The sequence below is a fragment of the Pseudophryne corroboree genome, chromosome 4 (assembly GCF_028390025.1).
Source record: "Pseudophryne corroboree isolate aPseCor3 chromosome 4, aPseCor3.hap2, whole genome shotgun sequence".
Classification (NCBI taxonomy): Eukaryota; Metazoa; Chordata; class Amphibia; order Anura; family Myobatrachidae; genus Pseudophryne; species Pseudophryne corroboree.
Window position 1 is genome coordinate 847,272,020 of NC_086447.1, and position 22,985 is coordinate 847,295,004.

General features: G+C 46.3%; 1 protein-coding gene across 4 annotated transcripts in view; it reads left to right on the top strand.

Moving 5' to 3' along the window:
- Positions 1–22,985, top strand: part of CLHC1 (clathrin heavy chain linker domain containing 1) — a 174,514-nt gene that overhangs the window by 54,743 nt on the left and 96,786 nt on the right. For all 4 annotated transcript variants that reach the window (XM_063918632.1, XM_063918631.1, XM_063918634.1 and 1 more), the window contains one exon: positions 12,596–12,680. In XM_063918632.1, the coding sequence (XP_063774702.1) occupies positions 12,596–12,680 (85 nt within the window). The remainder of the gene's footprint in view (positions 1–12,595; positions 12,681–22,985) is intronic.

Sequence of the window (22,985 nt, forward strand, 5' to 3'; positions counted from 1 at the left end):
CAGCTGTTCTATCCCTTGTGTAATACGTGTCCTACACAGCTATAAGGACATGTCAATTAACAAGTAATCATTGCAAAAAAGGATGTAGGATTTCTATTGTATACAGAAAAAATTAAAAATTAATACGGAACAGCATAAATAGATTATGACGATATCACAATAATCTATAGTAGCACTACATAGATCATGTACATTATTAGATCATTACAGAGTTATAAAATGAGTAGGCAAAGTTTAATCAGGCCTGATTGTCCGACAACACAGGGCAAAGGCCCAGACTAAATCACTATTAACAAAACAATTTTGTTGTTATATCAGAGAACCAAAAATAAATGAAAATAAATATAAATATAAAAATAAAAATAAAATTATTAAATTATAATAGACCATTATTCAGATGAAGTTAAAGTAATAAAATTAGCATTATGGATATCAATTGATTAAATATTCAATTGATAATTGGACACTGTAATAAATAAAAACAATGTTGAGGGTTATATGAAATTGGGAGATAAAAGGAGTAATAATTCTAACTTCTTACTAGCGATAATGATAATAATAAAGGCAGTGATGTGGGTGTATACCCATGTGAAGTTTTATTGTGAATGATAAACGCAGATAAAATAACTCTTTATTTAAAAGGAGAGAGAGATGCCTAACACTTGCATTTGCAAAACCCGAAAGGGAGGTCCCTACCTAGTACTATGTCTATTAAATACACATTAGTGCATACGGTTGAATGTGAAGTGAAAAATAAAGTCAAATTGAGTGTAAGTATAGAAGATATGGGGGCATTTGTGTAAACAATATATATTTAGGAAATTATAGGTGTGTCGTGAATGCCAAATGTTAGATTAGGATGTGTAAGAGGAGTGTTAAATGGTATATCTACATTGTGATGTGTGTAAATCTGCTGAATGCTAACCAAACAGCACGATTGGGACCTAACAAGTGTAGCCGGGTGATTACAAATTATATTTATGGGTGAATAGGTGGGGTGCCTCACATCAAAAACTGGTGCATACGTGGAGAAATCAAAAAAATGTGAATAAACTAGAAATAATTGTGTTGATAATGTGCTGAAATATTGAGTTTAGGGTAGAGTAGAAATTTTTTTTTGAAATGAATGAATAAAAAAATGAAAAAAATGAAAAAATTTTTATAAAATGAAATAAAAACCAACAAAAGAAAAGAAAAAAGGAGAAGAGTAAACCTGATGAAAAAAGAAGAAAAAGAAAAAGGAAAAAGGAAAAAGGGGGTGGGTGAGTAGTGTTATAATGTAATGGTGATCTTACGCCCTTATACTTGGTAGGTCATAGTATTGTAGGTATTATGAATGGATACTCGCTGAACTGTCTTTATAAGTGTAGGGGAAGTGTCTCCATTTGACATGGATATGATCATAAGAACACAGTATAGTTTATGTGTTCATTGAGACCTGATGGAGCTAGGCTTCCCAGTAGATAGGTCCACTGACTCTCCTTTTTGAGTAATTCCTGCATTGTATCACCCCCTCTGATTCCAAGTTTCACCTTTTCCAAACCAAAAACTTGCATTCGATGAGTGTTGTCATTACGGTGGAGATGAAAATGTCTGGCCACCGTCGTTATTTGTCATAAATTCTGCATGTCTCTATTCACATTCCGAATCGTTCCTGCATGTTCCAATATCCGCTGTTTAAACATCCGTGTGGTTATTCCCACTTATCTTTTGCCACACAGGCACTGTAAACAGTACACCACGTTCGTAGTTTTACAATTGAAATAGTCCAGAATCCTGTGTTGATTACCAAATTTATCTGTAATCTCTTGTATTGGCCTCATGTACTTACAGGCCCTACAGGTCCCACATGGGTATGTACCTCTTACTGAGGAAGAAATGGAAGGGTGTCGTTGGTAATGACTTTATACCCAGTGATCTTTTAAATTTGGTGACCTTCTCCAGCTCATTGAGACCTTGTCACCCAGACTAATTGCTAAGTCTGGGTCAGATAACAGGACATGCCAGTGTTTCTGGATGCCTTCTTTGAGTTGTCTCCACTCCTGACAAAAGTCTCCTACAAATCTCAGTTCTTCTTGATCCTTCACTTTCTTTTCTTGGAAAATGAGTGAGTTCCTATCTGTTTTCAATAAGGAGTTGCGTGCCCTTTTAATGGACCTGTTGCTATAGCCCCGTTCTTTCAGACGGACTGTCACCTCCTCACTTTTATGTCGGTAGGTTGCCTCATCCGAACAGTTCCTTTTCAATCTTAGGAACTCCCCTTTGGGTATATTAGCTATAGTGGGGGGGAAATGTGAGCTAGAGTTATGGAGAATGCTGTTTGTCGCAGTCTCCTTTCGATATAATTCTGTAGCCAACATATTGCTCCCATCTCTATAGATTTTTAGATCAAGAAAAGAGATTTCCTGGCTGCTATAATTCATTGTTAATCTCAGATTAAGATTGTTATTGTTTAGATCTGTAAGGAACTCTAAGAGTTCACTCTCAGAACCATCCCAGATGATGAACACATCATCTATATAGCGCAGCCAGGTGATAATGTGCTGTGTGTGTCGGTCAATCCTGTCGGAAAAAACATGTTCTCTTTCCCACCACCCCAGGAAGAGGTTGGCATATGTGGGCGCACAGGCCGCCCCCATAGCTGTCCCTCTCACCTGGAGGTAGTAGCGGTCATCGAAGACAAAGTAATTTTTGTATAGTACAAATTTCAATAAATTCAATAAGAAAATTTGAAAATCACCCATCCCTTCCATATGTAGGAAGTATTCCACTGCTTTCATCCCGAGATCGTGGGATATGCAGGTATAAAGAGACTCTACATCCATGCTGACCAGAATATATTTGGCCTCTAGTTGGACATCATTGAGTCTTCGCAAAACGTCTGGTGTATCTTTGACGTATGATGCTAGCTGTGTTACATGTGTTCTGAGGTGAGTATCCAGAAAAATACTTGCCCTCTCTGAGAGTCCACCTATTCCGGACACTATGGGGCGTCCCGGTGGTTCCTGTAGGTTCTTGTGGACCTTAGGGAGTAGGTAAAATGTTGGAATTTTTGGATTGGTCACTTGCAGGAAATCGCGCTCCTCCTTAATAATAGTGCCATTTGTGAAGGCACGACCTATCATATTGTTATATTGTTATACATCTCAGACGTTGCCATTCGTACTCTCCACGGCACCGAGGGTGTTTACCAAGGTGATGGCGGAGATGATGGTCCTCCTTCGGCAGCAGGGGAGTCAATATAATTCCTTACCTGGACGATCTACTGATAAAGGCGAGGTCCAGGGAAAAGTTGGTGAAGAGCATTGCACTCTCCCTGACAGTACTTCAACAACAAGGTTGGATCATACATTTTCCAAAGTCACAGTTGGAACCGACGACAAAATTATCGTTTCTGGGGATTATACTGGACACAGAAGTACAGAGGGTATTTCTTCCAGGGAAAAAGGCTCTGGAAATCCAGAGAATGGTCAAACAATTTCTGAAACCAACAAGAGTGTCGATTTATCAGTACATTCGGTTGTTGGGGAAGATGGTAACGGCTTACGAGGCCATACAGTTTGGCCGATTCCATGACAGAGTATTCCAGTGGGACCTATTGGACAAGTGGTCGGGTCCCATCTACACATGCATCAGAGGATAATCCTGTCATCCAAAGCCAGAATTTCGCCCCTGTGGTGGCTACACAGTTCTCACCTCCTAGAGGGACGCAGGTTCGGGATTCAGGACTGGGTCCTAGTAACCATGGATGCAAATCTCCGAGGCTGGGGAGCAGTCACACAGGGGGAAAGCTTCCAAGGAAGATGGTCAAGTCAAGAAACTTGTCTTCACATAAACGTTCTGGAGTTGAGAGCTGTTTACAACGGCCTTCTACAAGCGGGGCATCTTCTTCAAGATCAACCCATACAGATCCAGTCGGACAATGTAACAGCAGTGGCGTACATAAACTGTCAGGGCAGAACAAAAAGCAGAGCGGCAATGGCAGAGGTGACAAGGATCCTCCTCTGGGCAGAAAGACATGCAAGAGCTCTGTCGGCAATTTTCATTCTGGGAGTGGACAACTGGGAAGCAGACTTCCTCAGCAGACACGATCTCCATCCAGGAAAATGGGGTCTCCACCAAGAAGTCTTCGCAGAGGTGACAGGTTTTTGGGGAGTTCCTCAAGTAGACATGATGGCGTCTCATCTCAACAAGAAGCTTCAGAGATATTGTTCCAGGTCGAGAGACCCACAAGCAATAGCAGTGGATGCACTACTGGCCCACTGGGTGTATCGGTCGGTGTATGTCTTCCCTCCACTTCCGCTAACACCAAAAGTTCTCAAGATCATAAGAAGAACAGGGGTTCGAGCGATCCTCATTGTCCCAGACTGGCCAAGGAGGGCTTGGTATCCAGATCTTCAGGAGTTGCTCATAGAAGATCCTTGGCCTCTTCCTCTTCGCGAGGACCTGCTGCAGCAGGGGCCGTGCGTGTATCAAGACTTACCGCGGCTACATTTGACGGCATGGCTGTTGAGCGCCGGATCCTAGCCCGTAAGGGTATTCCCAAAGAAGTCATTCCCACTCTTATTCAGGCTAGGAAAGGAGTAACGTCTAGACATTACCACCGCATTTGGAGAAAATATGTATCTTGGTGTGAAACCAAGAAGGCTCCAACGGAAGAGTTTCAGTTAGGACATTTTCTCCATTTTCTTCAGGCAGGGGTGGATGCTCGCTTAAGATTGGGTTCAATCAAGGTCCAGATTTCGGCCTTGTCCGTTTTCTCTCAGAAACAATTGGCCTCCCTTCCAGAAGTTCAGACATTCGTGAAAGGGGTTCTGCACATCCAACCTCCATTTGTGCCTCCTACGGCACCGTGGGATCTTAACGTGGTATTGCAGTTCCTTCAATCAGATTGGTTTGAACCTCTCCAGGAGGTAGAGTTAAAGTTTCTCACTTGGAAAGTGGTCATGCTGTTGGCCTTGGCATGTGCAAGCAGGGTGTCTGAGTTAGGGGCCTTGTCTCACAAGAGCCCTTACTTGATATTCCATGAAGATAGGGCTGAATTAAGGACTCGTCAGCAATTTCTTCCAGACGTGGTTTCTTCTTTCCATGTAAACCAACCTATTGTGGTGCCAGTGGCTACTGACACCTTTGCTGCTTCAAAGTCTCTGGATGTGGTCAGAGCTTTGAGAATTTATGTCACAAGAACGGCTTGGATACAGAAAACAGAGGCTTTGTGTGTCCTGTATGCTCCCAACAAGATGATTGGGTGTCCTGCTTCTAAGCAGACGATTGCGCGCTGGATCAGAGGTACGATTCAGCACGCTCATTCCACGGCAGGATTGCTGATACCGAATTCGGTGAATGCCCATTCTACGAGGAAGGTGGGCTCATCCTGGGCGGCTGCCCGGGGGGTCTCGGCATTACAGCTTTGCCGAGCAGCTACTTGGTCAGGGACAAACACGTTTGCTAAATTTTACAAGTTTGACACCTTGGCCGCTGAAGACCTAAAGTTTGGTCAGTCGGTTCTGCAGGGACATCCGCACTCTCCCGCCCGTACTGGAGCTTTGGTATAACCCCATGGTACTAAAGTGGACCCCAGTATCCTCTAGGACATATGAGAAAACAGGATTTTTATACCTACCGGTAAATCCTTTTCTCCTAGTCCGTAGAGGATGCTGGGCACCCAACCCAGTGCGTACTTTACCTGCAGTAGTTATTTTGTTATAGTTTTACACAGGTGTTGTGTTAAAATTGTTTTCAGCACGTTGCTGCAATGGTCATGCTCGTTGGCATGTGTTATGTTGTATGCCATGTTGTGCGGCATAGTTGAAGTGTGAGCTGGTGTGAATCTCACCATTAACTTAAAAGTAAATCCTTTTCTCGAATTGTCCATCTCCCTGGGCACTGTTCCTATACTGAGGTCTGGAGGAGGGGCATAGAGGGAGGAGCCAGTTCACACTCTGAAAAAGTCTTAAAGTGCCCATGACTCCTGCGGAACGTCTATACCCCATGGTACTAAAGTGGACCCCAGCATCCTCTACGGACTAGGAGAAAAGGATTTACCGGTAGGTATAAAAATCCTGTTTTCTCTTTCATCCATCTGGGGGACGCTGCTCACTTACTGATGGGATTTCCCAAAGCAAGCTAAATAGAGGAGGGAGACACAGATGGCATAGCTGTCTGTAAAATTTGATGCCCAACAGAGGCAGTCTCCAAACCAAAAGTAAAACTAAGTGAAGGTATGCACGGATGACCAGGTCGCCGCCCTACACAGCTGCTCGACAGAAATACCACCGCGAACAGCCAAAGAAGCTCCAACAGCCCTAGTCAAATGAGCCCTCAATGAGTCAGGAACAGGCAACTGCAAAGAAATATAAGCCTGCCGAATAGCAGAAGTAACCCAGCGTGCCACCGTGTTCTTAGAGGCCAGTCAGCCACGCTTGGGTGCGTCGATCAAAACCAACAAGGTATCCGTACGATGAATATCCTTAGTATGGGACAAATAAATTCGTAAGGCTCTAACATCCAATAACTCTAAATGACAATCCTGTCCAGAAGACTCCAGGACAAACGCTGGAAAGACTATGTCCTGATTCATATGGAAAGCCGACACAACCTTTGGCAAGAAGGAAGGCTTTGTACGTAAGACCACTCGATTTTCATGAAAGCCCAACAAAGGTGGTTTACAAGAAAGCGCCGCTAACTCGGAAACACGCCTGGCCGAAGCAATGGCCAAGAGAAAAACCACCTTTAGAGTAAGATAGCGAGCTCAACAGAGTCCAGTGGCTCAAATAGAGGCTTCTGGAGAGCCTGAAGAACCAGATTTAAATCCCACGGCGGAACCGGAGGAACAAAAGGAGGCCGAATCCTGATTACACCCTGAAGGAATGTTTGAGCCTCCGGAATGAGAGCTAACAGAGAGGTAAACGAAAGAGGTGCGGTGACAACCCACGCCTTTCACACCAAGCAATGTAGATACGCCATACTCTGTGATAAATACGAGAAGTGACAGGTTTCCTAGCTTGAAGCATAGTCTTCACCACTGGTCGAGAAAACCCCTTTGCTCTTAAAATGCTGGATTCAAGAACCAAGCCATCAAAGCCAGACTATTTAAATCGTGGTGGTGATAAGGACCTTGTAACAGGAGGTTGGGTCGCAGAGGCAGATGGAACGGTTCCTTGGTCACCATGCTGCGGAGAAGAATGTACCACTGACGACGAGGCCAGTTTGGTGCTACAAGAATGACCAGAAGACCTTCTCTCCGGATGCGTTGAAGTAGACGCGGTATCAAGGGAATTGGTGGAAACACATATCCCAGTCGAAATTGCCATGGAGCTGTTAATGCATCGATTAGTGTTGCTTGAGAGTCCTGAGTTCATGATCCGTACGAGGTAGCTTTCGGTTTAGACGGGATGCCATGAGGTCAATGTCGGGTGTTCCCCACAGAGACACCAGGGCGAGAAAGACCTCCTGAGGAAGTTCCCATTCTCCCGGATGTATCGTGTGACGGCTTAAGAAATCCGCTTCCCAGTTGTCCACTCCTGGAATTTGAACTGCGGAGATGGTCGGAACCCACCTCTCTGCCCACTGTAGGATATGGGCGGCCTCCTGCATGGCTCTCCAACTGCGAGTTCCGCCCTGTTTGTTTATGTAAGCCAATGCTATGGCATTGTCCGATTGAATGCTTACTGGATGACCTTGGACTCCGGTTTGTACCTGAAGTAGATATATATCGAATTGCTCTCAACTTGAGAATGTTGATCGGTAACTTTGATTCTTGACCGTTGCAGTGTCCTTGAAAGTGTTGAGATTGAAACACCGCCACCCAAGACCAAACAGCGAACGGTGCACCCTTGGTTAGATTGGGACTGTGAAGCCGCCAATGGAGAGACTGTCGAGTCCGAACCGACAGCTGATACAATTTCAAGTCCAGATGTGGACTCGTTTGATTCCAAGAGCCCAGAATCTGAGCCTGAAGGGCCCGAGCATGGAATCTGGTATATGGTACTGCTTCGAACGTCGCCACCATCTTGCCCAACACCTGCATACATCGGAGGACCGAGACCCTCGGCATTTGTAACAGGGAGCGGACTCTGGATTACAGATCCTGAAGTCTGTCCTGAGGAAGAAAAACCTTCTGATGTCTTGTGTTGAACAGGAAACCTAGAAAAATAATCTCCTGAGAGGGAATCAAGGAAGATTTCTGGAAATTCACAATCCATCCGAAAGATTGGAGAATGTCTGTGGTGCGTTGTAAATGTTGTTGAAGAAGTTCCGGTGACGAAGCCTTTGGGCTAAAACACACTACCCGGCTTTTGCCGGCCGGGAAAAAGCCGGATGGCTTTTCCCCGTGCCGGCATTGTAGTTAACAGTGTGAGGGCTAGGGTCCCTTCACACTGCACGGCCCCGGCCCGGCTGCCGGGTCTCACCACTGGAAGGTCCGGCGGCCGGGCGGCCACCGGGCCGTCTTTGAAGCCAGTGAACCGTGTGTGTGAAGGGGAGCTTTCACACACAACGGTTTTTTCTGAAGCCGTGTCTGATGCTGCGCATGCACACAGCATTACACGCGGCTCAAAGCCGTCCTGTGTGCGAGACTCTGCCGGTTTCTCCCGGATGGCAAAAAGCCGGACAAAGTTTGTCCGGCTTTTTGCCATCCGGGAGAAACCGGCCAGTGTGTTACAGCCCTAAAGCAACAAATCGTCCAGGTAAGGAGTAATGTTGACCCCCCTGACATCTGAGGCTCAACCACGATGTGACCCAGTATTTTTGTAAATACCCGAGGGGCCGTGGAAAGACTGAAAGGAGGAGCCTGAAACTGGAAATGCCAAGGCCCTAGTGCGAACCTCAACAGTTGTTGATGACCCGACCAAATTGGAATATGGAGGTACGCGTCTTTTATGTCGATAGATGCCAAATACTCCTCCGGTTCCATGGCCGCGATGATCGAATGTATCGATTCCATCTTAAATTTGTGGGTGGAGAGATACGGATTCAGGCATTTTAGGTTTAAAATGGGTCGAAATGAACCATCCGGTTTGTTTACCAGAAAAAGACTTGAGTAAAATCCTGTTGAAGTTTGGGAACTGAAGAAATTACTCCTTGCCGTAAAAGCGTGGAAGTTGCCTGAATAAGTGCTTGTCGTCTGGAGTGATTGCTTGGGAGAGGAGTGACGAAAAATCGGTGTGGAACAGGTTCCTCGAGGTCCAAAATGTAACCTCGGGTTATGACCCCGTCACCCACCAATCCGGATGTGACAGGAGCCACCTGTCTTTGAACTGTAGTAATCGTGCACGCACCACCAAGGATCCCTCCTGAGTGCTCCTTGCATCATGCGGCAGGCTTGTCGGTAAGCTTGGCTGCCGGTCTACGAGGTGCCTGTGCGCCTATACCATGATATGCACCTCTGCATGGAAATCATGAAATGGCTCGAAAGGACTGGACACCGCCCCTGCTTTGAATACAAAAAGACCTAAATTTTGTTGCTTTTGATTTCTGAGGGGCAACTGGAAGAAATGGGCTCTTGCCACCCGTAGTGTCGGATATAATCTTTTTCCGTTCCGGACCAAAAAGAAATTCACCTCCAAATCGAACGGCTGTCAAAGTCTGTTTTGAATCAGAATCCGCGTTCCAAACACAGTCATAGTGAACGCCTCGCCGTAACCGCTAGAGCAGATACACGTGACTGTAGCGAGGCCGAGTCCAACAAGGCCTCACTAACATAAGAGAGAGCCTCAGATATTTGATCAGCTAGTTGAATAGCCTCTGACGGATCATCTGACTGCATACCAGAAACCACTTGAGCTAGCCAGTCATCAACGCCCTTAAGGACCCAGGCACTAGCTGAGATTGGACGCAGAGAAATACCCGACAAGGCAAAAATGGACTTAAGAATCGCTTCAATCTTCCGATCAGTTGAATCCTTCAACGTCACAGATTGTACCGAAGGGATTACCATAGCCTTCGCCAAATGAGAGATAGGAATATCCACCTTCGGAGCAGTTTCCCAGAACTTTGTGTCCTCCTCTGCAAAAGGATATAAAAATCTTATTTTTTAGGAGCCTGAAAGCATGAGTCTGGCTTAAGCCAAGGCTCTTTTAAAATTTCTGCAAAATGTGTATATGAAGGAAAGACCATTACATATCTTTTCTGGCGTTTGAAGAAGCTCGACGAAGTCTCCGCCTCCACCGTATCCTGATGATTAAGAGTCTGACGGATGGCCTCTATCAATAACCTGACACCTGAACAGTAAGACAATTCCTCTTCTTCCCAAGCGGACTCAGAGTCCAATTCGCCTTCTTCCAGAGGGGTGGCTACTGAATCTATCTCCTCTCCTGGGAAGCTGATGCTGATTTAGTAGCCGCTGACCCTGAAAAAACGACAAACTTGTTAATAGACTGTGCTAAGTATGAAAGACTTTTGCCCATATTTATTGCCCATGGCGGATCCACATTAGATTGACCGGAATCAGTACTTGACTGCGATTGGCATAAATCAGCAATAGCATCGGCCATGTTCCTGGCCCATAGAGGGACAGACTGATCTGTAGACACACTAGGCTGCACTACAGCAGGTGTAACGGAGCACGCAGTGCAGAGAGAACCCGGATCCGTGCTACCCTGTGAAAGCTTGGAGCCACACTGAGAACAAGCAAAATACACAGCTGAGCCTGCTTTCCCTTTAGCAAATTTGTCTGGTTTACTGGCCATTGTTAAACCTATCAGTGGCCTATTAAGTAAACAATAAACAAGTAATGAATATCAAAGAAAAAATACAGTAGTCCTATAGAGAGGTAAACTTATACAAGATTTCCCTCTAATATGTATCGTACTGCTGTATACCCCCCCATAGAAAGTACAGTGTGAGCAATAAAGAATCCCAAGGTTAGAATAAACTAACTCAGACCATATGAAAGAGCTGTTTCTGCTGCTCCCCGCCTGTACTAACAGGGTGAGACGCTGGGCTCCCTTGTGCACTGTGTTGTGTGCAGCGCAGCATCCCCCGCTGATCTCACCGGCAGTGATAGAAGATGGCACCTGTAGTTCAGTCCCGCCCCCACCGAGTGAGGACGGCGTCGGGAAGACACTGCTGGGCGGGAAAAGAGGGCGCGAACAGTGGCGGTTCTTGCCACGGGCAAGCAGGACTTTTGCCCGGGGCGCCGCCTTCCGGAGGGCGCTGGCGCCATCCGGAGGGCGCCGCACCGTGGCAAGATCCGCCACTGCTGCCCGCTGTGTCCCCCGTCCGCCTCCGCTGCCCGCTGCCGTCCCCGTCCTCGGCGCCTCCTGTGAAGGGAACTAGACGCTATGCGTCTAGTTTCCCTTCGTGGAGAGTAACTGCTGAGCGGTGCGCGATGACGTCATCGCGCACCGCACAGCAAAGGTCCTCTCCAAGAAGGGAACTAGACGCATAGCGTCTAGTTTCTCTTCGTGGAGAGGACCTTTTGCTGTGCGGTGCGCGATGACGTCATCGCGCACCGCTCAGCATTCAAGCGGCGCTTTCAATGTACAGGGGGCGTGACTCACCACGCCCCCTGTATTAGGCCACGCCCCTTTCCTGCCCGGGGCGCTCTGCGCCCTTGAACCGGCACTGGGCGCGAACACGTCATCTTCTTGTGTCCCGCCGCGGTCACCGCCTCCCCCCTCCAGCAAATGGATCTCCGTACATGCCCCCTCAGCGAAGTGACTACCGCGGCTGTCTGAAAAAAAGCGGCTCCTATGAAACGAGCAGCTGAAGCGGGACTGAACCGCTCTGTCCGCTCTGAGAAGGGGTAGGGTCTGCACTAAATAGTAAAAGTACACCAGCGCTGCACAAACCGTTATAATTACAATACATGCAATAACAGCCCAACACTGCCCAGGCAGGTTGTGGCTGTCTTACCAGTACAGTGCCTCCTAGGAAATCCATCCTGAATCAAGTAAGCCCCAGTGACTAACAGTATGGTGACTTCTTAGAGGCCCTGCAGAGTAGGAGACACATAGCTAACTAACCCCACTCCTAGTATACTTGTCTCCCGTAAACAGGGACTAAGTACACAAAAGGAAAATCAAAATAAACAGAAGAAACCTAACTAAAATCTATACTGAAGAAAATCTGTGCCTGTACTCCTGAGGCACAAAACTAAAACTGAGGTGATCTGCTAGTCAGGCCGGAGATGGGAGGGGTTAGAGGGGGGAGGAGTTAGTTTCTATAGGTTCTGTGCCAAACTTCCATCCCACACACTCTAACCCATCAGTAAGTGCGCAGCGTCCCCCAGATGGATGAAAGAAAATACTACTTCTGATGGGTGTTACGGGAATATTGTGGGCGAGTCACAGAGGTGGTCGCGGGCTCTTACGGTGGAGGCAGCCATACTCTGACGTAGATTCTGCCCCTAGCATGAGGCTGATACAAGTCCCAGTGGTGTTTCCTACGGTTACCACTGCAAACCCATAAAGTAGGCATCCTAGCCCTTGTGAATTCTGACGCACACTTGTACACAAGGGGAAGGACTTTTGCTAGCATTAGGATAGAGACAGATAGAGTCACAGATGTGACTGCGGAAAAAGACGCAGAAAAGGTGGGGTAGTAAGCAGGGCTTTCATGGGACATAGTTAACAACTCACTTTTTGCCCTATAGATGATACAGCTTCCTCCAGTGCATTTGATGATCTGGATCCAAGCAAGGTCTTAGAAGCTGAATCTTTGTTAGAATATGTCGAAAGGTAATTTTGTTTGTCCCACTAGCCTGTCAGTCCTAGTATAGGATTCCCAAACTACATGCAATAAGGCAAACATCTGGCAAATGATCTGCGGATATAGGGCCTAATTCACTCTGATTGCTGCTGTGCATTTTCGCACAGCAGCCGATCAGGTCTGAACTGCACATGCGTCGGCGCATGCCAGACAGCCGATGGCCGTCTCAGCCCTGCGATCGCCGAGGCGGTTGCTGGGTGGGCGGCGGCATTTGGCCGCCCTTTTAGGGGCGCGATACAGGCAACGCAGGTGTGCCCGGACCGTTGGGGGGGGCGGGCCGTGGCAGCTGCGTGGCATCACACAGAGCTGCTGCGACGCGGACAGCGACGAGTAGCTCCCTGCCAGCGCACAGGAGCTGCGCTGGTAGGGAGCTACTCTTCAAGTACAAAAGCATCGCCGCTGTGCAATGCTTTTGTACTTGTGCGGCTGGGTAGGGCCTGACATGCGGGGCGGACTAGCCCTATGCTGGGTGTCCGTCCGCATGTCAGGGATGCTGATCGTAGATGTGCTAAATTTAGCACATCTACGATCAAGTCTGAATTAGGCCCATAGGCTTACCATACTATCTCTTTAAACCGGGATACTTACGAATTACACAGGTTCTGTGGCTGGCTGACTTCAAGCCTGCATTTCTCCTGGTTTTAATCAGCTAGAGAATCTGTGTAATTCATGAGCGTCCCGGTTTAAATGAATATTATGGTAAGCATATGCAGGTATGTTCTTAATTAGCCATTTATTTATTAATTAACATTTTCTTATATAGTGCAGCATATTCCGTTGCGCTTTACAATTAGAACAACAGTAATAGAACAAAACTGGGTAAAAACAGACAGACATAGAGTTAGGAAGGCCCTGCTCGCAAGCTTATAATCTATAGCTATGCACTGAGAGCGACCATAGATGTTGTGTTCCCTTAAGGACTCCTTCTCGTGCCAAGCCTGCAGTGTATTGCAATAGAAGCAATATGTGTACAGTTCAATGTGATCTATTTACTCCCTTTATTTCTGTATATCTTCACATGTTCCCTCAACTGTGTTTTAGAATAGGGGGTATATTTGCTGAAGTGCAGGTTTGTAGAAGCGGAGATGTTGGCCATATCAACCAATCAGATTCCAGTTATTATCTTCTAGAAGGTGCTAGATCCGAGATCCCCAAACACGGTCCTCAAGGCACCTGAACAGCCCAGGTTTTAAGAATATTCATGGCTCATCACGGATGGTTAAATCAAATTGACTGAGTTACTAATTGTCACCTGTGGCCAAGCATGGATATACTTAAAACCTGGCCTATTAGTGTGCGTTGATGACCACATTTTGAAACCTCTGTGCTAGATAAATAGGCTTACCACACTATCCTTTTAAACTGGGACAATCATGAATAACGCAGGTTCTGTGGCTGGCTGACTTAAAGCCTGCATTTCCCCTTGCTTTAATCAGCCACAGAACCTGTGTAATTCATGTGTGTCCCGGTTTAAAGGGATGGTATGGTAAGCCTATAGATAAATGATAAGTAGAATCTGATTGGTTGCTATAGGCCAATATATATACCCCTAGAGCTTGATAGTTATACACACTCAGGGAAACACGGCACTCTGATAGACATATTGTTAAATACATCTCAAACCAGTCAAAGATTTTCAAGTTATTTTAGAGAAGGAACAATCTGCCTGTGATAGAATAAAACGAATTAACCTTATTAATTAGAGATGAGCGGGTTCGGTTCCTCGGAATCCGAACCCGCCCGAACTTCAGCTTTTTTTACACGGATCCGAGCGACTCGGATCTTCCCGCCTTGCTCGGTTAACCCGAGCGCGCCCGAACGTCATCATGACGCTGTCGGATTCTCGCGAGGCTCGGATTCTATCGCGAGACTCGGATTCTATATAAGGAGCCGCGCGTCGCCGCCATTTTCACACGTGCATTGAGATTGATAGGGAGAGGACGTGGCTGGCGTCCTCTCCATTTAGATTAGAAGAGAGAGAGTGAGATTGAGACAGAGACACTTGATTTACCGGAGCTTAGGAGTACTAGAGAGTGCAGAGTTTACTAGTGACTGACCACTGACCAGTGACCACCAGTGCAGTTTTATTTAATATAATCCGTTCTCTGCCTGAAAAAAACGATACACAGTGACTCAGTCACATACCATATCTGTGCTCAGCCCAGTGTGCTGCATCATCTATGTATAATATCTGACTGTGCTCACACAGCTTAATTGTGGGGGAGACTGGGGAGCAGTTATAGGTTATAGCAGGAGCCAGGAGTACATATTATTAAAATTAAACAGTGCACACTTTTGCTGCAGGAGTGCCACTGCCAGTGTGACTGACCAGTGACCTGACCACACTGACCACCAGTATAGTATACTATATTGTGATTGCCTGAAAAAGTTAAACACTCGTCGTGTGACTTGTGTGGTGTTTTTTTATTCTATAAAAAACTCATTCTGCTGACAGTGTCCAGCAGGTCCGTCATTATATAATATATACCTGTCCGGCTGCAGTAGTGATATATATATTTTTTTTATATCATTATTTATCATCCAGTCGCAGCAGACACAGTACGGTAGTTCACGGCTGTAGCTACCTCTGTGTCGGCACTCGGCAGTCCATCCATAATTGTATACCACCTACTAGAGATGAGCGCCTGAAATTTTTCGGGTTTTGTGTTTTGGTTTTGGGTTCGGTTCCGCGGCCGTGTTTTGGGTTCGAACGCGTTTTGGCAAAACCTCACCGAATTATTTTTGTCGGATTCGGGTGTGTTTTGGATTCGGGTGTTTTTTTCAAAAAACCCTAAAAAACAGCTTAAATCATAGAATTTGGGGGTAATTTTGATCCCAAAGTATTATTAACCTCAAAAAACATAATTTACACTCATTTTCAGCCTATTCTGAACACATCACACCTCACAATATTATTTTTAGTCCTAAAATTTGCACCGAGGTCGCTGTGTGAGTAAGATAAGCGACCCTAGTGGCCGACACAAACACCGGGCCCATCTATGAGTGGCACTGCAGTGTCACGCAGGATGTCCCTTCCAAAAAACCCTCCCCAAACAGCACATGACGCAAAGAAAAAAAGAGGCGCAATGAGGTAGCTGACTGTGTGAGAAAGATAAGCGACCCTAGTGGCCGACACAAACACCGGGCCCATCTAGGAGTGGCACTGCAGTGTCACGCAGGATGTCCCTTCCAAAAAACCCTCCCCAAACAGCACATGACGCAAAGAAAAAAAGAGGCGCAATGAGGTAGCTGTGTGAGAAAGATAAGCGACCCTAGTGGCCGACACAAACACCGGGCCCATCTAGGAGTGGCACTGCAGTGTCACGCAGGATGTCCCTTCCAAAAAACCCTCCCCAAACAGCACATGACGCAAAGAAAAAAAGAGGCGCAATGAGGTAGCTGTGTGAGTAAGATTAGCGACCCTAGTGGCCGACACAAACACCGGGCCCATCTAGGAGTGGCACTGCAGTGTCACGCAGGATGGCCCTTCCAAAAAACCCTCCCCAAACAGCACATGACGCAAAGAAAAAAAGAGGCGCAATGAGGTAGCTGACTGTGTGAGTAAGATTAGCGACCCTAGTGGCCGACACAAACACCGGGCACATCTAGGAGTGGCACTGCAGTGTCACGCAGGATGTCCCTTCCAAAAAACCCTCCCCAAACAGCACATGACGCAAAGAAAAAAAGAGGCGCAATGAGGTAGCTGTGTGAGTAAGATTAGCGACCCTAGTGGCCGACACAAACACCGGGCCCATCTAGGAGTGGCACTGCAGTGTCACGCAGGATGTCCCTTCCAAAAAACCCTCCCCAATCAGCACATGATGCAAAGAAAAAGAAAAGAAAAAAGAGGTGCAAGATGGAATTATCCTTGGGCCCTCCCACCCACCCTTATGTTGTATAAACAAAACAGGACATGCACACTTTAACCAACCCATCATTTCAGTGACAGGGTCTGCCACACGACTGTGACTGATATGACGGGTTGGTTTGGACCCCCCCCAAAAAAGAAGCAATTAATCTCTCCTTGCACAAACTGGCTCTACAGAGGCAAGATGTCCACCTCATCTTCACCCTCCGATATATCACCGTGTACATCCCCCTCCTCACAGATTATCAATTCGTCCCCACTGGAATCCACCATCTCAGCTCCCTGTGTACTTTGTGGAGGCAATTGCTGCTGGTCAATGTCTCCGCGGAGGAATTGATTATAATTCATTTTAATGAACATCATCTTCTCCACATTTTCTGGATGTAACCTCGTACGCCGATTGCTGACAAGGTGAGCGGCGGCACTAAACACTCTTTCGGAGTACACACTTGTGGGAGGGCAACTTAGGTAGAATAAAGCCAGTTTGTGCAAGGGCCTCCAAATTGCCTCTTTTTCCTGCCAGTATAAGTACGGACTGTGTGACGTGCCTACTTGGATGCGGTCACTCATATAATCCTCCACCATTCTATCAATGTTGAGAGAATCATATGCAGTGACAGTAGACGACATGTCCGTAATCGTTGTCAGGTCCTTCAGTCCGGACCAGATGTCAGCATCAGCAGTCGCTCCAGACTGCCCTGCATCACCGCCAGCGGGTGGGCTCGGAATTCTGAGCCTTTTCCTCGCACCCCCAGTTGCGGGAGAATGTGAAGGAGGAGATGTTGACAGGTCGCGTTCCGCTTGACTTGACAATTTTGTCACCAGCAGGTCTTTCAACCCCAGCAGACCTGTGTCTGCCGGAAAGAGAGATCCAAGGTAGGCTTTAAATCTAGGATCGAGCACGGTGGCCAAAATGTAGTGCTCTGATTTCAACAGATTGACCACCCGTGAATCCTTGTTAAGCGAATTAAGGGCTGCATCCACAAGTCCCACATGCCTAGCGGAATCGCTCCGTGTTAGCTCCTTCTTCAATGCCTCCAGCTTCTTCTGCAAAAGCCTGATGAGGGGAATGACCTGACTCAGGCTGGCAGTGTCTGAACTGACTTCACGTGTGGCAAGTTCAAAGGGCATCAGAACCTTGCACAACGTTGAAATCATTCTCCACTGCACTTGAGACAGGTGCATTCCATCTCCTATATCGTGCTCAATTGTATAGGCTTGAATGGCCTTTTGCTGCTCCTCCAACCTCTGAAGCATATAGAGGGTTGAATTCCACCTCGTTACCACTTCTTGCTTCAGATGATGGCAGGGCAGGTTCAGTAGTTTTTGGTGGTGCTCCAGTCTTCTGTACGTGGTGCCTGTACGCCGAAAGTGTCCCGCAATTTTTCTGGCCACCGACAGCATCTCTTGCACGCCCCTGTCGTTTTTTAAAAAATTCTGCACCACCAAATTCAAGGTATGTGCAAAACATGGGACGTGCTGGAATTTGCCCATATTTAATGCACACACAATATTGCTGGCGTTGTCCGATGCCACAAATCCACAGGAGAGTCCAATTGGGGTAAGCCATTCCGCGATGATCTTCCTCAGTTGCCGTAAGAGGTTTTCAGCTGTGTGCGTATTCTGGAAAGCGGTGATACAAAGCGTAGCCTGCCTAGGAAAGAGTTGGCGTTTGCGAGATGCTGCTACTGGTGCCGCCGCTGCTGTTCTTGCGGCGGGAGTCCATACATCTACCCAGTGGGCTGTCACAGTCATATAGTCCTGACCCTGCCCTGCTCCACTTGTCCACATGTCCGTGGTTAAGTGGACATTGGGTACAACTGCATTTTTTAGGACACTGGTGAGTCTTTTTCTGACGTCCGTGTACATTCTCGGTATCGCCTGCCTAGAGAAGTGGAACCTAGATGGTATTTGGTAACGGGGGCACACTGCCTCAATAAATTGTCTAGTTCCCTGTGAACTAACGGCGGATACCGGACGCACGTCTAACACCAACATAGTTGTCAAGGACTCAGTTATCCGCTTTGCAGTAGGATGACTGCTGTGATATTTCATCTTCCTCGCAAAGGACTGTTGAACAGTCAATTGCTTACTGGAAGTAGTACAAGTGGGCTTAAGACTTCCCCTCTGGGATGACCATCGACTCCCAGCGGCAACAACAGCAGCGCCAGCAGCAGTAGGCGTTACACGCAAGGATGCATCGGAGGAATCCCAGGCAGGAGAGGACTCGTCAGACTTGCCAGTGACATGGCCTGCAGGACTATTGGCATTCCTGGGGAAGGAGGAAATTGACACTGAGGGAGTTGGTGGGGTGGTTTGCGTGAGCTTGGTTACAAGAGGAAGGGATTTACTGGTCAGTGGACTGCTTCCGCTGTCACCCAAAGTTTTTGAACTTGTCACTGACTTATTATGAATGCGCTGCAGGTGACGTATAAGGGAGGATGTTCCGAGGTGGTTAACGTCCTTACCCCTACTTATTACAGCTTGACAAAAGGAACACACGGCTTGACACCTGTTGTCCGCATTTCTGGTGAAATACCTCCACACCGAAGAGCTGATTTTTTTGGTATTTTCACCTGGCATGTCAACGGCCATATTCCTCCCACGGACAACAGGTGTCTCCCCGGGTGCCTGACTTAAACAAACCACCTCACCATCAGAATCCTCCTGGTCAATTTCCTCCCCAGCGCCAGCAACACCCATATCCTCCTCATCCTGGTGTACTTCAACACTGACATCTTCAATCTGACTATCAGGAACTGGACTGCGGGTGCTCCTTCCAGCACTTGCAGGGGGCATGCAAATAGTGGAAGGCGCATGCTCTTCACGTCCAGTGTTGGGAAGGTCAGGCATCGCAAACGACACAATTGGACTCTCCTTGTGGATTTGGGATTTCAAAGAACGCACAGTTCTTTGCGGTGCTTTTGCCAGCTTGAGTCTTTTCAGTTTTCTAGCGAGAGGCTGAGTGCTTCCATCCTCATGTGAAGCTGAACCACTAGCCATGAACATAGGCCAGGGCCTCAGCCGTTCCTTGCCACTCCGTGTGGTAAATGGCATATTGGCAAGTTTACGCTTCTCCTCCGACAATTTTATTTTAGGTTTTGGAGTCCTTTTTTTTCTGATATTTGGTGTTTTGGATTTGACATGCTCTGTACTATGACATTGGGCATCGGCCTTGGCAGACGACGTTGCTGGCATTTCATCGTCTCGGCCATGACTAGTGGCAGCAGCTTCAGCACGAGGTGGAAGTGGATCTTGATCTTTCCCTAATTTTGGAACCTCAACTTTTTTGTTCTCCATATTTTATAGGCAGAACTAAAAGGCACCTCAGGTAAACAATGGAGATGGATGGATTGGATAGTTTACTAGTATACAATTATGGACGGACTGCCACGGTTAGGTGGTATAAAAAAACCACGGTTAGGTGGTATATATTATAATAATAATACAATTATGGATGGACGGACTGCCTGCCGACTGCCGACACAGAGGTAGCCACAGCCGTGAACTACCGCACTGTACACTGGTTGATAAAGAGATAGTAGTATACTCGTAACAACTAGTATGACACTATGACGACGGTATAAAGAATGAAAAAAAAACCACGGTTAGGTGGTATATATTATAATAATAATACAATTATGGATGGACGGACTGCCTGCCGACTGCCGACACAGAGGTAGCCACAGCCGTGAACTACCGCACTGTACACTGGTTGATAAAGAGATAGTAGTATACTCGTAACAACTAGTATGACACTATGACGACGGTATAAAGAATGAAAAAAAAACCACGGTTAGGTGGTATATATTATAATAATAATACAATTATGGATGGACGGACTGCCTGCCGACTGCCGACACAGAGGTAGCCACAGCCGTGAACTACCGCACTGTACACTGGTTGATAAAGAGATAGTAGTATACTCGTAACAACTAGTATGACACTATGACGACGGTATAAAGAATGAAAAAAAAACCACGGTTAGGTGGTATATATTATAATAATAATACAATTATGGATGGACGGACTGCCTGCCGACTGCCGACACAGAGGTAGCCACAGCCGTGAACTACCGCACTGTACACTGGTTGATAAAGAGATAGTAGTATACTCGTAACAACTAGTATGACACTATGACGACGGTATAAAGAATGGAAAAAAAACCACGGTTAGGTGGTATATATTATAATAATAATACAATTATGGATGGACGGACTGCCTGCCGACTGCCGACACAGAGGTAGCCACAGCCGTGAACTACCGCACTGTACACTGGTTGATAAAGAGATAGTAGTATACTCGTAACAACTAGTATGACACTATGACGACGGTATAAAGAATGAAAAAAAAACCACGGTTAGGTGGTATATATTATAATAATAATACAATTATGGATGGACGGACTGCCTGCCGACTGCCGACACAGAGGTAGCCACAGCCGTGAACTACCGCACTGTACACTGGTTGATAAAGAGATAGTAGTATACTCGTAACAACTAGTATGACACTATGACGACGGTATAAAGAATGAAAAAAAAACCACGGTTAGGTGGTATATATTATAATAATAATACAATTATGGATGGACGGACTGCCTGCCGACTGCCGACACAGAGGTAGCCACAGCCGTGAACTACCGCACTGTACACTGGTTGATAAAGAGATAGTAGTATACTCGTAACAACTAGTATGACACTATGACGACGGTATAAAGAATGAAAAAAAAACCACGGTTAGGTGGTATATATTATAATAATAATACAATTATGGATGGACGGACTGCCTGCCGACTGCCGACACAGAGGTAGCCACAGCCGTGAACTACCGCACTGTACACTGGTTGATAAAGAGATAGTAGTATACTCGTAACAACTAGTATGACACTATGACGACGGTATAAAGAATGAAAAAAAAACCACGGTTAGGTGGTATATATTATAATAATAATACAATTATGGATGGACGGACTGCCTGCCGACTGCCGACACAGAGGTAGCCACAGCCGTGAACTACCGCACTGTACACTGGTTGATAAAGAGATAGTAGTATACTCGTAACAACTAGTATGACACTATGACGACGGTATAAAGAATGGAAAAAAAACCACGGTTAGGTGGTATATATTATAATAATAATACAATTATGGATGGACGGACTGCCTGCCGACTGCCGACACAGAGGTAGCCACAGCCGTGAACTACCGCACTGTACACTGGTTGATAAAGAGATAGTAGTATACTCGTAACAACTAGTATGACACTATGACGACGGTATAAAGAATGAAAAAAAAACCACGGTTAGGTGGTATATATTATAATAATAATACAATTATGGATGGACGGACTGCCTGCCGACTGCCGACACAGAGGTAGCCACAGCCGTGAACTACCGCACTGTACACTGGTTGATAAAGAGATAGTAGTATACTCGTAACAACTAGTATGACACTATGACGGTATAAAGAATGAAAAAAAAACCACGGTTAGGTGGTATATATTATAATAATAATACAATTATGGATGGACGGACTGCCTGCCGACTGCCGACACAGAGGTAGCCACAGCCGTGAACTACCGCACTGTACACTGGTTGATAAAGAGATAGTAGTATACTCGTAACAACTAGTATGACACTATGACGACGGTATAAAGAATGGAAAAAAAACCACGGTTAGGTGGTATATATTATAATAATAATACAATTATGGATGGACGGACTGCCTGCCGACTGCCGACACAGAGGTAGCCACAGCCGTGAACTACCGCACTGTACACTGGTTGATAAAGAGATAGTAGTATACTCGTAACAACTAGTATGACACTATGACGGTATAAAGAAAGAAAAAAAAATACCACGGTTAGGTGGTATATATTGTAATACAATTATGGATGGACGGACTGCCTGCCGAGTTCCGACTGCCGACACAGAGGTAGCCACAGCCGTGAACTACCGCACTGTACTGTGTCTGCTGCTAATATAGACTGGTTGATAAAGAGATAGTATACAATACATACAACAATATACTACTATACTGGTGGTCAGGCACTGGTCACCACTAGTCACACTGGCAGTGGCACTCCTGCAGCAAAAGTGTGCACTGTTTAATTTTAAATTAATATAATATTATGTACTCCTGGGGGCTCCTGCTATAACAACCTGCAGTGCTCCCCAGTCTCCCCCACAATTATTATAAGCTTTGCCTTTTATACATTGATGTGCAGCACACTGGGCTGAGCTGAGTGCACACAGACTGAGTCACACTGTGTGACTGGCTGCTGCTGTGTATCGTTTTTTTTCAGGCAGAGAACGGATATAGCAGAGAACGGATATATATTAAAATAAATAAAAGTTAACTAACAACAACTGCACTGGTCACTGTGGTAAACTCTGTCTGACTCTGCAC